Source organism: Aythya ferina, assembly GCF_964211825.1.
Source record: "Aythya ferina genome assembly, chromosome: 3".
Taxonomy (NCBI): domain Eukaryota; kingdom Metazoa; phylum Chordata; class Aves; order Anseriformes; family Anatidae; genus Aythya; species Aythya ferina.
The window spans coordinates 13804369-13819610 of NC_140298.1; the positions used below are offsets into that span (position 1 = coordinate 13804369).

Here is a 15242-nt window from a genome sequence, read left to right on the forward strand (position 1 = left end):
GTGCACAGCAATGGGTTTCTCATTGCTTTGTTTCTGCCAGTGAAATAGCAATGACTGCAAGGTTTACAGAGACTTTCTGTTCCTGTCTAAAATTATCTTTGCTGAGCCTTGCGACGCCAAGAGCACAGAGCCAATATTCCATAAACCCCGAGAAATATGGACTACTGAATTTCAGGCACACAGAGCAAGTTAGGTTACAGCAGCATCCATCAGTCATGACCACGGCTCAGAGCCCCCGCCACGCCGTGCACAAGGGGACCACTTGTTTCTTTGCTGCATGAGAGCACACAAAGTCAGGGCCTGATCCTGCCACCCAGGGGCTCCACGGTTGTGGGGGGGTTGTCCAAATGAAGAGGAATCTCTGCAATCCCTGCTTGAAAAGCAGTGAACTGGGAGAGGGGGGCAAAAGGGTATGAAAAGGCAGCAGGTGGGTCTAGACAGATGGGGGAAACGTGGGGAAAAAAGGGAGACAACAGCAATTAGCATAAGCAGCAGCAGCCTCAGCTCACCAGCTGCTTTGCCAATTGTCTGCCTCCCTGAGTTGCAGCAGCAAAGCCAGTCAGTAGCCAAAACTGCCCCTCAGAACTGAAAGTATTGGGGGAAAAAAAATTGATTTCTATGGTACAAAAGCAAGGCTTGCAGGGCTGTCATGTAGGAGTTTGCCTAAGTAAGGCATGGAACAGGCGGCTCAAAACAGCTACCAAATACTTGAGAGCGAAAGGCTAAAAAAGGAAGGTTTTAGAGGAGGAAATGAGTCAGTAGCTTGGAGGACAGGAGGGGGAGTTCACATAGCTGAGGCATATAAAGTAAGCAAGTAGTCACCATCTCAACTGCTAGAAACACAGCGAGGTGGAGGTAGTATTGATCTCCAATGTCTGTAGATGCAGGGGCTCATCCCCAAACAGGAATCCGCAGACAATTTTTTCTATTGACCGTGCTGGGTTTTGAAGTGGCCCTTCAGCCGACAGAAGCTTGCTGGCTGCAGTTCATCCAGCGTTTCAGACTGCAGCCAAGGCAGAAAGCAGCCATGAGCAGCAGCAGTGCTGCTGAAGCTTCTCAGGCTTACTTGTGGCTGGGGGACAGATTTTTCTGGAGGGAGGTTTCAGGTTAATTGCAAAGGCAGCTTGCCTTGAGAGAGGGAGGGGAATTTGGAGGGGGGGGGGTCACATTTTGAGGTGGTTTGTCTGGACATCCAGCTGGAGCTTTCCACCTAGCTTACTCATAGCACTAATACCAGGAGAAAAGGACAGAGCTTATTCAGTGCTGGAAAGAAGCACATAAAAAAAAAAAAAAAAAAAAAAAAAAAAAGGCGACTCCATTTCCACAGCACAGTTGTAGCAACTGACGTGTTAATTTCTTTCTCCTTAATAATTTTGCTCTGCATTTATGTCCTGGGGCTGAAGGGGAAGGCCTGGGCTCCTGGGATCGTGGCCCCACCCAGGCAGGTGAAGGGCACAGCTTCCTCACCTCTGCCCCGGGTATCTGTCCCATCAAAGGACAGGCCCGGCGATGAGGGAATCAGTAAAAAGAAGCCCCAAAATTCCCTCCCCAAACGCGGGAGCTTCCCCTCGGCTCAGGCAGCGAGCAGGCAGCTATGGAGCAGCCTCACAGGGCCCTGCTGCCAGGCCTCTGTGAGGAAAGCCGCAGCGCCGCGAGCATCCCGGGCGATGCTCACGTTCGTGGGGCTGCAGAGAACGGGCTGCTCGGCTGCCGGGCTGGAAAAGCAGACTCCCATTCCCCGTCACAGAAGGTTTCTGTGGAGCAGGGGTTCCCAAGCTGTGACAAAGCCGAGCTGTGTTGCTCAGCGGTGCCTGTTCTGTCTGCAGAGCCAGGTCGTGCGCATCCAGCCTCCTCAGAGCACTGCACCTGCTGGGTTTACACCCCGCCGGGCTGCACCGTTTCGTCTTTTTGGGCACAAAGCCTTTAAAAAAGGCATCGTGGCTCTCTGTGACCTGCCCTTCACAGAGGGAGCACATCTGTCACACGAGATGGAAACAAGTGAGAGTCCTTGCAGAAGCGCTTCCTCGCTGAGGCGCCTTTAACTTGTCAGGTACCTTCTCAACCCGTTGCAACGTTTCCAAAAACACAACAAAACCCTCTTGAAACAGCCTGAGCCAAGGGGCCGGTTTCAATTCATTTTCCCTTATAAGTATACAGCATTGAAACAGCCCCGGCCCTGTTCTCATGGCCTTACATCATCCCTTCCCCTCCTCCCCAGGACATCTGACTTCTGCACCCCGCTCTCTCATAGTGAAACCGAATTATCGAGAGTAAGCTCAGAACAACGGCAGACAAATCACCCACATGAAGGAACACCGAAAAGCACAGCTGCCCCAGGTCCCAATCTCCTGCCACCAGAGATGGAGGTCTGCTACGACACCGTGCAGAGGCTCTGGCAGTCAGCATGTGCCTCAATTTTCCCTCCCAATACCGATGAGCTGTAGCTTTCACCCTCACCTGGCCAACAGCTAGTGTCAAAATTCAGGACCTGAAAGGGTTGTCTAGAGAAATGTACTTATAGGTCTGGTGCTCTGTTACAGAGGCATTTTACCTGACTTGTTTTAGAACTATACATTTAAAAAAAAAAAAATGTTCCCACTCAATTCTTTTTACTTTCAAAGACAAAGACTTTGCTCCCAATTTAAACATTCCTTGATTAAATACATCAGAAGGGCGCACAGGGAGGAACAACCCACCCACTCCCATTTCAGTCTAGCAAAAGACTCACCAGTACCACTTAATTTCACCACAAATCTGGTGGAAACACTTGCAAAAGAGACCCCTTGCCAGCATAAGGCACCTAACAATAGAGCCTGCCGGCACAGGACTGCTTTTTCAACACATGCATTTTCAATATGTGATCTTTCAGCAACCCGTATCTTGAGTGAGCGGGCACAACAGCATCTAAAAAGGGAAACGACAGGGCTATGCAGCAGGGAGGTTAAAAATATATATATGTGTGTGTGTGTAGCTAGAACAGAGGAATATGGATAAAAACTGTAAGGTACAGCTTACACCTTTGTTGTTGAGGCTTTATGTTAGATGTAAGCCAGAAATATCGCTGCCTCACACCCTGGCCCTGAAAACAGCCACACAAGTCCTGCTTTGTTTTCTGCTTAGAAGCAGGCACAGAGAGAGAGAGAGGCCCAACAAACAGGCGTGATGCTGGGGGTTCTGCGCTCATCGATTCCTGGCAGCACCCAGAAACGAAGCCAAACCACCGCTGCTTTTTTGCATTAGACGCTTCTGCAACCAGCTAACAGCCTGATCACAGAAACCCCGCAGCACGTCGCCCAGAAACGTTAAGGAAACGATGATATCTTTATTATTTTTATTGTGTTTTTTAGGTGTTTGTTTTTTTTTTGCAGCATTTCGGGGCGGGCTCCCCAGCAGCAGCGGCGGGCGCTTTGTCTGGGCCGGGCGCGATGCACAGGGTTTCCTCAGCTCGCCGCGGCCGGCGCCAGCCAATCACGAGTGGCTGGCTGAGATCGCACCAAAGTAGGTAGTGAAAAACCCTGAAAAAAAAAAAATGTTAGAGAGAAAAAAAAAAAAAAAAAAAAAGCGAGCGAAGCCACCTCCCCCTCACCGCCTCCTCAGCCCTCAGCCCGCCGCCCCCGCCCGGCCTCGACCCGGCCGCCTCACGGTCGCTCCCTGCCCCTCACAGCTCCCTTTTACCCCCCTAAATCCCCTTTTTACCCCCTAAAATCTCTTTTTTACCCCCTAAAATCCCCTTTTTACCCCTTTTTGTCCCCCTTTTGCCCCCTCACCCCCCCCATTTTTGCCTCCCTTCCCTTTCACCCCCCTCCCCCTTTTGCCCCCCCCATTCCCTCATGCCCCCCCCCCACCGCGCACACCTTAGGGCAGGTAGCCCCGCCCCTCTCCCCCCTCCGCGCGCCGCCATTGGCCGGCCGCCCATCCATCACCCGCCAGCTCCTCCTCCCATTGGGCAGCCCGCTCCCCACCCCTCCCACCCCTCAGCGGGCGCGCATGCGCTCTGCCTCGAGTGAAGCCATCTGGGCGTTGCCGCGGGGGGGGGTGGGGTCTCTCCCACCCATAGCAACCGCTTCCTCCTCCGGGCCCCGGCGGCCGTGACGTCGCAGCGTTTCCGCCCGGCTCGCGCCCTCGCCGCTTCCCTTCCTGCCGCCGGAGCCCGCGCCGCGCCCAGCCGCCGAGGGGAGCAGCCGCCGCCGCACCGCGCTCCGCCGCCCGCCGCCGCCGCCATGGTGAGGACCCCGCCGGGCTCCCCCTTCGCCTCCTCCCCACCTCCCCGCCCGCTCCCCGCCGCCCTCCGCTCCCTGGGGGCGCCGCGCTGTGAGGCGGCGAAATCCCCCCCACCCCCCCCTCTATACCCCCCCTCATGGAACCTTCCCCCCCCCCTTAGCTTCGCGGTGGTACGTTCCATCCCCCCCCCTCACCCCTCAGAGTGCGCCCCCCCCCCCCCATGAGGCGCGATGGTACGGCCCGCGCCGCGTGCGCGCGCGGGGGGCTGAGCGCGTCCATTGCGCGGCGCGGGGGGGGAAGGGAAGGGGGGGGGGGGACGGAGCCGCGGGGCCCCTCCCAGCGCTCCCCGCCTGTGCCGCAGGGCGCGGCCGCACCCCCCCAACCCCCCCCTCACCCCCTTCCCTTCCCCGTTATGGGGCTTTTTTGTAGGTCGGGGGGGTGGGGGGGGCCCGGCAGGAAGCTGCGGCTGCCCCCGGCCGCATCCGGCCGCGCGGCGGGAGCCATCTTCCTCGGGGCTGGGGGGGGTGGGGGGTGCTCAAGGCCGCTGGGGGGGGAGGAGGAAGAGGAGGAGGAGGAGGGGGAGGAGGAGGAGGGTGCGAGCCCTGCCCCAGCCCCCAAGGGGAGAACAACGCCCCCCAGAGCCGCCCAGCCGTTGTGTCCCGGCGGATTGGGGGGGGTGAAGGCGAAATTTGGCCCCCCACACCCCCTCTGTGTAAGCCGCGCGGCTGAGATTGATGAATTCGCATGAATTAGGGCGTAATTATCTCCTTATTCTCGCGCACAAACGCCTTCCCAGCGCCAGACATCCGGATCTCTGAGCACCCTCCGTTAGGTTGTTCACCGCCAGCTCCGAAGGGCATCGCAGCCCACCCGCAGCCTTCGCCCTTAGTGCCCCTGGCGCAGGGCGCAGCTCCCCAATGCGCTCCCCTCCCGCACGGCCCCGGCGCACAGGATGTGCTGGCCATCTCCCCGCTTCCTACACAGCGCAGCCGGAGCATCCCCGGGCCGCGGCGTGGAGCAGAGCTAATGGGAGTTGCAGATGAAGCTGCCGAAAGTCTGGCGAGACTTGCAGCTCTTGTTTAAAATAGGCTTGTCTGAACAAGCTAGCTACCACCTCTGCAGTACGCAAACCTAGTTTGAAATGACTCCTCGGCGCGTCAGGCTGCATCTTGCTTCAGAAGCAGGCAATTCCCAAGTTGGCCAGAACTCGTATTTCTCATAGTGATCTCCTTTTTGGAACAGGGTGTGGGGTTTTTTTTGGCTTCTTTTTTTTTTTTTCGGCTGTTACATTTTTAGATGCTTTCTAGTTGCAGCAAACGATCTTGCTTTTGGGCAGCGTGTAGGCCTTTTGGCAGAGTACCATAGCACCAAGCAGCAGGGCATCACTTTACATCCAAAGAACCTGGGATTTGCTACTTTTAGCTGTCTTGCCACAAGGTTCAGATTCCTTGCTACTGGATTAAATGATTCCATGGTCTTTGGGGGGCTGTGCAAATCATTTTTTCCTCGTTAGCCCCCGATCCGTGTGATTACAAGGTACGTGTGCCTCATATGCGAGCTGACAGCCTCCTGACAATGGGTGGTGTGGGTGTGTGGCGTGTTCCTGCTCGCAGCGCCGGGATATCGCTACCAGGAGGCTCCGCTGGGGAGCGAGGGCTGAGCTCAGCAATCTCAGAGCCTGCGGACAGCCAGAACTTGCATCTGAAGCTGGTTGGAGCCTTCTGCTCACCTGACTGCTCGCTGCTGGCGACAGTCTCAAGGATATCTTGATAACCATTGTCTGGGGTGCCTAGAGAGGCCTTCAGAAGCTGTTTTTAAGGGTGATCTTGAGGTTAATATAGGAGTGCGGAGGACCACGAGGAAATTCCTGCGGACAGTTGGGCTCACACTGGCTGATTTCTGTGCTGAATGTGCTGTAAGAAGCTTTGCTTTCCGGCAAGAGCCCCGCCGAGTGCCGGCTTATACCCTCATTACCTCACAAACGTGTGTTTCAGAGAGGAATGGGCGCTGCTCAAAATTTCTGCCCTCCCCCTGGCTGCCACGCTTCCTGTTTTTCAGCAGTGCTGCTGGGATTGCCTCTCTCCGCCCGCAGTGCTTGTTCTGCCTACCCAGGCAGTCACCGGGAGCTGAGTGCAGGGGATGCTTTCCTCAGCTTTCAGCCAGAGGAAATAACCTCCAGGAATTCAGCAGGGATTTATTTTTTTGTTCTGCCTCTCTGTGATTGCTCGCGTCATCTCTCCTGGTCCAGTGGGTAACCCCCTATTGGCAGGAAAAGAAATCGCTGAATAGGGTTTTGATTCCCTTCCCCGTGCCCTCCCTGCAAAAAAAGAGACCCAAGAAAGCAAAATAAAAGAAACTCGAGTCCAGCTGGCAAGGTCTGCCTGCAAGTGATATGCAAATAACCCCGTACTTCTTGCTGCTTTATGGTGTGTAAATAATGGCCTCTTACACAACAGCAGTAAAAAAAAAAAAGGCAGTTACATTTCCTGTTGTGCTTCAGGTCGGAATTGAAGCTTCGGGCTGCTCCAGGTGCTCAGACTGCCTGGTGTAACGTGGGTGTCTGGCTGTGGGGCCGTGGGCAGGGGGGGAAATCGTCCTGCTGGGATTTGGAGGTCGCCGCCGTTCCCACAGCGGTGCCGGGAGGGAGGAAGTCAAAGCAGTGCTCCTCCTGCTGCCTCCTCCCCGCCCTGCAAGGTGGGAGTGCTGCCGTCCCGGGGGTTATCGTGGCAGCAGACGAAAAGCAAAGCCGTGTTTAGAGCCCAGCCGTGTTTAACTACCCGTGGTTTCGGGCCGTTTCTCGGCCGTGGCTCGCACCTCGGTGTGGAAGCAGGCCCGGGAGAGGCGTCAGCTCATCTCCTGCTGCCTGCAGCCGGCCCGTGTGGCCTCGTGGCTGCCCTGGCTGCCTTCACACAGCGAGGGCTCGCTGCTGGCAGCATCCCAGGGCGCTGCGTGGCAGCGCAGGGGGCGGCTTCGGGAAGGCCGCTGTCCCCGAGTGGCCAGGTGCCAGCAGCTTTAATTGAAAGCGGCGTTCGTGGTGACACGGGACTGAGTCAGGTGGAAGCGCCGCCTGCTCCCCCGGGCGGTTCTGGCGGCAGGGAGGGGGCTGTAAGGGAGATAGGAGGGGTGGGGCGCTGCACCGGGCCCAGGGAGGGGTTTGCTCAGGGAATTGGGAAGCAGACGGCTGGCAGCGGGGTGAGCAGCAGGCGGGGAAGCGTGTGCTGCTCTCACATCTCCGCAGCTGAGGCGGGCACACCTCGGTGCTCCCGGTGGCGGTGGAAAAACTGATGGTGCTCCTCTGCGAAGCACAACTTTCCGCTTCAGAGGCTGTGGGCAGGCCGTGCCGCTGTGTGCAGGGCGTGCACGTGGTGCCCAAACAAACCAAGCCCAGGGCTGGTTCCCAAAATGCTTCTGTAGATAACCGTGCGCGGGCATCGCTGCCGGGGGCTCGTGGGTATCAGTGCAGCGCCTAAAAACAAGTTGAATCTTCCCAGCTTGTCGTGAGACAAACCGGGCAGTCGCTGTCCTGTCTGCCTTAGGGGTGAGGAAGGAGCAGGGACTTGTTTTGGGTAAAATATTTTAACTATTCAGGGAAAATACTGGAGGTCACAGGGCTTTTTAACAAAACCTGGAGCGATTTTCATCGGCAGAGTTACGAACCCGGTCTGTGGAGGCTCTGATGCGTCTCCCTCTCGAAGCTGCCCTGGCGAGGGCTTTGTGAGGGGAAGAAGGGGCGCTGTGTTAGCGCTGCGCACGCTGACCATGCAGTTAGAGCACCCAGCGCCTCGTGTGCTGGGGAAACACAATGGGGGCACTGCTGGGAGGGCTGTGGGGCGGCGTGGGCGGCAGGGCACGTTGCCCTCGGGGTAACCGCCTGGAAATATGGGGGGGGAGCTCGCTTGTGGCCAGCCCCGCAGAGGAACTCGCACGTTCTGCCTCGCGGGTCGCCCTGGCTGTGCTGTGGTGTCGTCATCTCTCCAGGCTGATGGTTCGGTGCCGTGCCTCCTCCTTTCAGCGAGGTTGGGCAGCCCTGGGCAGGAGCAGCCTGGCTGTTCGGCCCCGCTGTTCTCCCCCGCTGCCCCCTGAGCACGGTTTTAAGGGATTTTTGCCCGTGTCGAGGGGTCGCTGCGTCCCCTGCAATGCTGTGTGCAGCCCACAGTCAGGCAAGGGCTTCTACAAGAAAAAAGAGCAGGACCAAGCCCTCTCTCTGAGCTCAGCAGTATTCCAGCCACTGCTCACACACACACACACACACACACAAAGAATGTGCTGCATTGAGGCCTCGAGCAGCGTGGTACTGGGCCAGGGAGGGAATCCAGGCTAACAAACAGCCGCTTTATTCGCTCGCTGCTGGCGGGTGGAGGCTCCCCACCAGCTGTTCTTCAGGACGGGCCAGCAGGGGCAGGGTTAAAACGCCAGCTGAGAGCGTGGAGTTGGGAGCCCGGCCTTCCCAGACCTCCCCCTGCTGCCCTGCGCAGTTACAACACAATTGCAATTAAAATCACAACAAAAGCTGTGCAGGGTTTTGTTTTTGTTCCCTTTTTAAGTACGTTTACAGCACTCCCATCGTGGTACAAGCCCCGTGTTGAAGCCCTTTGTTCCGGGCTTTTGCCTCGTTTCAGGAAGCAGTGAGCTGCACTGGGGGTTGTGGGTTCATTTCAAGCCGTACTGGGACACAGCTGTAAGGTTTCCTCAGGCTGAAGGTATCTGGTTTGTTCCTGGCAATGTAAGAACTGCCAGCATCAGCCTGTGTGATGGCTCCAGAGGCTGCACAGCAGCTGGGAGAAGGAGCAGCACCAGCTCCTAACAACCTCCTGCTTTGGAAAGTACAAAACAAAAAAATCTAGTCCTTAACCGAGTCTCTCCAGGCTCTGCTCAGTCCCAGCAGCAGCCTAACCGTGAATTTTGAGTTTCCAGGCCGAATGCTCCCAACATTTTTGGAATCTGAACCGAGTTGCCAGCAGCGCTCGGTTCCTTTATAAGGAAACGACTCCGCTCCCAGCGTGGGGGCACGCTCCCGGCCGGGCAGCAGCGCCAGCGCACGCCGAGTAACCATGTCCTTCTGGAGCAAAGAGCAGGAGCTGATAGCGGTGGAGGTAGCTGATGCTAACTGCTTTGATAGCATCACTCCCCTGCACTACGTCAGGCTTCCTGTGCATTTTCTACACCAAATTTTAAGGTTCTTGTGAATCTATAAGCCGAGTCTTCAGTCTGTTATCAGCTGCGGAGGTGCCGTTAGCTAGAAGACAAACCTCATAGAACAAGGGGGAAAATAAAAGGGCTGAGGTCCACAGTGAACTCGAGACAACCTTAGCTAATGATGCAATGGTCCCTGTTGCTGTGCTGTTTGCTTTATTAGGGCAGCCCCGTATTGTTTCGAGTCTTCCTCTTGCCTGCACCAGCCTCAGGGACAGGAGGAAGGAGACCTTTACCCCTCGGTAGTTACCTGACAAAGTGCAGGCCCTGGGGATGGAGGAGGTGGCGGGGCAGTGAGTCACTTGGCGGCGATGTTTGCGCTTTTGCTCGAGTTTATCCTTGAATAAGCTTTATCTGCTGGCTTTTCTTGTGCTGCTGGGGACGGGCAGGAGGGTGGCCGCCTGCCAGGCAGCTGAGGCGCGGTGACTTCCTCCCTCTGCTGTGTGCCTGCTGCTCGCCGGAGTAAATGCAGGGGGTGCCAGGTAGATCTGTGGGGGCCTCTTTGAGGAAACCCCTAAAGACAGCTTCCAGCTCGGATTCCTTGCTGTAAAGGACTGGCAGCCAGATCTCCCAGCTCTGGAGAGAGAAAATCAGAGAAAATCAAGGTAAAATCCACGGTCATTGATGGTGCCAGCTGCGTGTGCCTGGGACAACCTCTGCTGGCTTAGCAGGGCTGTGCGAGCTCCTGGAAGGTACAGAAGGAATCTCGGTGGAAGAAAGTCTGAAGTCAACTGAGTGGTGATGCACAGGAGGCTTTGGGGGAAAAAAATGTGTGAAGTAGCCACCCAGTCCTTCGCCTCTCTGAAAGACAGTGAGGTTAGCACTGTGCAGGTCACCTTCATCTCCAGATTTCCCTGGTTTTGTGCCCAAACTGCTGCTTGTTCACACCTTGGTAGAGCGGGGATGTTCTCAGGGTGGTTTTTCCTTCTGAGATAGGAGTTGCCATGTCTGAGCATAAAGCCACTTGACTTTGGGAGCCCCAGAAGCAACAGGAGATGAGGCAGCAGCATAAAGGAGCTGTTTGCACTGTGTGGTGTGGTGGGGACAGGCAGCTGGGTGTTGGGCTTCGCACTGCTCTGGCCGTGTTCCTCCAGCAGCGACCAGCGTGGTTCCCGTGCTGCAGTGTTCCCTGCTGCACAGCTGACTTCAAACTCTCAAAATTTAGTGATTCCCAGTATAAAACCCAGATATAAACGCTTCTGTCCTGCCGTCTCTTCTCTCCCTTTGCATTTGGGAAAAGGCAGCAGCCTGAAAATGCAGTTCAGCCTCTTGGCGTTCCTGCTAGGCCTTGTCCTCAGTCACTGCTGCTGCCTTCAGCTCCGGGTTGGTGCTGCAGGCCCTGCACTTCCTGCCACGATTAGCACGGGAGGATGCCGCTAACGAACTGGGATTGCTCATCAGGAAGGGGGGGAGGGGATTAAAGCAGGCTGCCTTTTTACTGCTGGAGGAAGTAGACTAATTAATGGCGAGACTTGCAAGCTCTCCCTTAAAAATGCTGAATCAAGAGCAACTTCTGTTGACCTCTAAACCAAGTCCAGGTGAGGAGCATGGAGTTTGACCGTGTTTTAACTGGGTCTGATAGCAAGTATGCTAAAAATGGCCAGGAAACTGAGTGGAAGTGATCCTGGTAGCCCAGCCCGCCTGCAGAGGCTAACAAAATCAAGTTGCTGCGACGCCAAAGCGTCTGCCACAGCTGAACCTCAGAGGACAAGGGGTGGATGTGCGTGTCAAGCTGCTCTGCAACAATGTGCTAATATTAGTAGGATCGGGCCTTGTTGGGAATAGTTTTGGTTTGGCAGCTGGCTGTGGGCAGCATCGAGGCTCCAGATTCTTTGCTTGGGCTGCAGAAGGAGGGCCTGCAGCCTTCCCTCACTGGGCTCTGGAGCTGTGGGTGACTGTTGCGAGCACTGCTCGTCTTCTAGCCCCAGATTTAAGGCAGTACGGTAATGTAGCTGTGAAAACACTCAGCGGTGTGGCTCTAAAGGTCTTTGTTCTCCTCCTTGCAGGCATCTGGAGTACAAGTCGCCGATGAGGTATGCCGTATCTTCTATGACATGAAAGTGCGGAAGTGCTCTACGCCTGAGGAAATCAAGAAGAGGAAGAAGGCCGTCATCTTCTGCCTCAGTCCAGACAAAAAGTGCATTATCGTGGAAGAAGGCAAAGAGATTCTAGTGGGAGATGTCGGCGTGACAGTTACCGACCCTTTCAAGCATTTTGTGCAGATGCTTCCTGAGAAGGATTGCCGTTATGCCTTGTATGATGCAAGCTTCGAGACCAAGGAATCCAAAAAAGAAGAGCTGATGTTCTTCTTGTGGTAAGCAGGCTTGCCAGCTCGCTCATTCCTAGCATGAGGTCCAAGACTGGGCGAGGTCTGGGAGCATTTGTTTTGCTCAGGCCTGCAAGATGGCAGGCTTGAAGTGCTCAGAACAGCCTGATGCTTCTGTTGTGAGCCACGAGAGGTTTCACCTGTTCATAATCGGCAGGTTTTCTGTCCTTGCTGGGTAATAAAAGCCACTAATTTCGCTATTTTTGGTGTTTTCCACCAGGGCGCCAGAACAAGCACCTCTCAAAAGTAAGATGATCTACGCGAGCTCCAAGGATGCAATCAAAAAGAAGTTTCAAGGTAGGTAGTGCAGCCAACGCTCCTCGCTGTGCCATGCCCTCCGAGACACTTACACAGCAAGGCTTAACCATTGACTAATTGGCTTTTTTTGAGGTGCTAGTGAGGCGAGAACTTCACGGGTAAAATGCCCTGTGACAGAGCTGAGTAAGCTCAGGTTAAAACTTAAAATATTCGACTGTGTTAGAGGGGCTAGAGGACAGGAGCAGGCTTCACAGTGTGCGATGCTGCTGCACGGAGCAACTGGTTTGCACCACGCAGCCTACAAACCCTTAGATCCTTAACACCGAACTGGATTTCGAGTGTGGCAGAGGACTTCCAGGCCTGCGCCTGTTGAAGTACAGAGCCTCGTGGCCTTACCGTGCTGCTCTAGTAATTAACAAGTCACTCGATTTAGCCACGCAGCTGTGGTTACTCATTCCAAAGGCATCGCAGCTCTGAGTGGGGGAGCAGAGTTTCATTCAGCCCGTCAGGCACCGCTAACGAAGGAGTAAACACCTTGCTGCAGCGCTAAGAATTTCATTCTAGAGAAACGATGGCCCCTGGCCAGGCAGCGCTACTCCTGCAGCTCTGTGTGCCCGGGCCAAAGTCTCGCAGCGCGTAGGGCTGACAGCAGTAGCGCGCAGCAGTGCCAGTCCGTCACAGGACAGCTCACCAGTGGGTTGGAACTGCTCAGGAATAATGTGGCGTGCTGCACATGGCCAGGCTGAAACAGAAAAGGAACAACGTGCCTTTTCTGCTTTTCTCCACATAAGGCAGTGTTGGGCTCCCTGCCCTCCGAAAAAGAAACCAGCATTAACTCTGTGTACAGGCAGAGGCCTTGCAGGGTTCCCACATGGATTCTGTCAGCCATCTCAGCGCTTGCTTGTAGCTCCCTCAGCTGCCACCTCCTGGGTAGCACTCGAAATGAGACAGTTCACTCATGGATGCTTAGAGAAGACTGAAAGTCTGAGCACTGAGCTAGAGAAAAGCTTCTCCCTGGTATTTCTGTGGGGATGTGTAGCCAGATGTCCCCTGTCACATATCGGGGAGGGAAACATCCAAATTCCTTTGTTCTCTCTCTGAGGCAGGGCTTGAGTGAGCAGCTTGCCTGTTCTAATATTTCTACTAAATGTGTTTCTTTGGTTGACTACTAGCGTGTTGAAATGCTGCATTATTGAGTGTGTTGCCTCTTTTTTTAGGCATAAAGCATGAATGCCAAGCAAATGGGCCAGAGGACCTCAACCGAGCTTGTATTGCTGAGAAGCTAGGAGGCTCCCTAGTCGTAGCTTTTGAAGGAAGTCCCGTGTAGATGTCATACAGTGCCACAACTCTACAAGCATTCCATGTTTTAATATATCAGTTATGTAAAACATCCATTCTAGGCAAGGGTTTCACTAACTGTAGGGAAGCTGTCTTAGAATAAAGTAGATTATGAAGATGTAGCTTGTATGTACAAATGACCATAAATAAATCAAATTAAGGATTTATCTTGGTGTATTAATATTTGCATTGGTTGTCCAGCCCAATACTGTCCCCAATGGATTAACACTAAAGGTCTCCAAAAGTTTTGGTCCAATGCAGCAGTGTGTCGTGGGATGAAAGGGGTGGGAGGTATGAGAACAGCCTGGTTCCTGCTCTTTTCTACATCGTAATTAAGGTAAATTCAGGTAGTCTTTTCGAGGCTACTGGCCAAATTGCCAAACTCAAAACTTTCCCCTGTAACTGTGTAACGCGAAACTGAAAAGCTGCAAACCTGTAGTTAAGGGTAGGCTGAAGCAACCTGCTAGCACCAGAACAGGGTTAAACTCTCGAGTGCTTGCGGTTGCAGGGCCATACTAATTAAGGTTAATTATGAAGTTAAAATAGAGATAAAATAGACACACTTTTCTGGAGAAAGAGTCCGAATCACTCTCTCGTGAACTCACTATGCAGTGATATTTAAAGGTTCACTTGTTCTACCGGTTCGATTTCCTTGTTATGAAGTGTCTTGAGGCCTCCTCCAAGCCTGAACAATTCTATTAAATCTGCTTTCCTTTTGACATAGGTTAATTTAGAACGACCTTAGTTTCACTAACACACACTTGTAGCGGATCAGATGCTTCTAAGGCTTTTCCAAGTGCAGATTCTTCTATCAGAGCTCTCCAGCTTTGGGTAGTACGACGAGAAGGAGCCACTTGAAAAATATTGCGAGATGAGAAGTGGTGTTCTCAGCCCCAGTCTTTGGTCACTTGGTCCATTTGTCCATAATTACTCTTGATTTAACTTAGTAGAACCAATCAGCCTGACTAATACGGCTCGATCTGGGCTTTTTGTCTGTTAGCTTCTTTAATTCTGTAGAAATGCATGGAAATATCACCTACTAGAAAGTTTGACCTGAAATGCCTTTTGTATGGGGGGGGGAGGGGGGTAGAGAACATTCCTGTGCCAGCTACAGAGATCTGAAAAGCTTCCATGTTTCACCAGTGGTTGATTAAAGCTGTTTCCTTTGTGTAATGTGTACATGGGAGTTGCATAGAGTTTTCCTGTATGTCTGTAGAGAAGAAAAAAAAAAAAAGAAAAAAAAACAAACCCTTAGCCTCCAGTGCGTTACTGTGCTGTGTTCTGTGCGTGCCAAACTCGAACAGCCTGAATCCTGAATCCATGGGGTTTTTTTTCCTTCCCCTGGGTCGGTGGGGAGAAAGTGCTTTGGTTTCTCTGCAGTCTTGGTGCCCTCTTTGGCCTCGTGCACCACCCTGTGCTGTTTGCTCCCTTAACCTAGAGGCAGGCGCTGTCTGTGTGCTCTGTCTTAGCACCCAGGGGTGGGAGCACAGGTTGCTGACGTGATCCACGGCAGCGAAGCTTTCTGGCTGTGAGGACGCTGGGCTGGGACCCGTGGGTGCTCCCAGTCCCTGCCTCAGACCTCGCCCAGGTGGGTCATCGTCCCCATAAAGTGCTTGTCCTCACCTCCGTGGCTGCAGCGCTGCTGTCTGTCCAAAGTCCGGGCTCAGATAAGAAACTGGGAGTGACGGGGTGGGAGCAGGGCCTGGGAAGGGAGTTCCCGGCCAGGAGACAACCAAAAACGGCGCCTGCAGCCTGCGGGGTCCTGCCAGGAGAGGTGGAAGCTGCTGGCTCCATGCAGGAGCCCTCCTGCACCACAAGGGGAAGCAGCGACCACAGGCAGCCCTGGGGCACCCAGCAGAGCTGCTGATCTTTACAAGATCAGCACAAAATGCGACAAAAAAACCCT

General features: G+C 54.3%; 1 protein-coding gene and 1 long non-coding RNA gene across 2 annotated transcripts; one reads left to right on the top strand and one right to left on the bottom strand.

Moving 5' to 3' along the window:
• Nucleotides 1-3350: 3350 nt before the first annotated feature.
• Nucleotides 3351-3987, bottom strand: LOC311434568. The gene is made up of 2 exons (XR_014691572.1): nucleotides 3855-3987; nucleotides 3351-3515 (listed from the first exon to the last, which is right to left on the bottom strand). It is a non-coding gene; the product is annotated as an uncharacterized lncRNA (long non-coding RNA).
• A 97-nt stretch (nucleotides 3988-4084) lies between these two features.
• Nucleotides 4085-14584, top strand: DSTN (destrin, actin depolymerizing factor). Its single transcript, XM_084514805.1, has 4 exons — nucleotides 4085-4223; nucleotides 11421-11728; nucleotides 11961-12037; nucleotides 13216-14584. The coding sequence occupies exons 1-4, from the start codon at nucleotides 4221-4223 to the stop codon at nucleotides 13323-13325; spliced, it is 498 nt and encodes a 165-aa protein (XP_084370931.1). The 5' UTR covers nucleotides 4085-4220; the 3' UTR covers nucleotides 13326-14584.
• The last annotated feature ends 658 nt before the right edge of the window (nucleotides 14585-15242 follow it).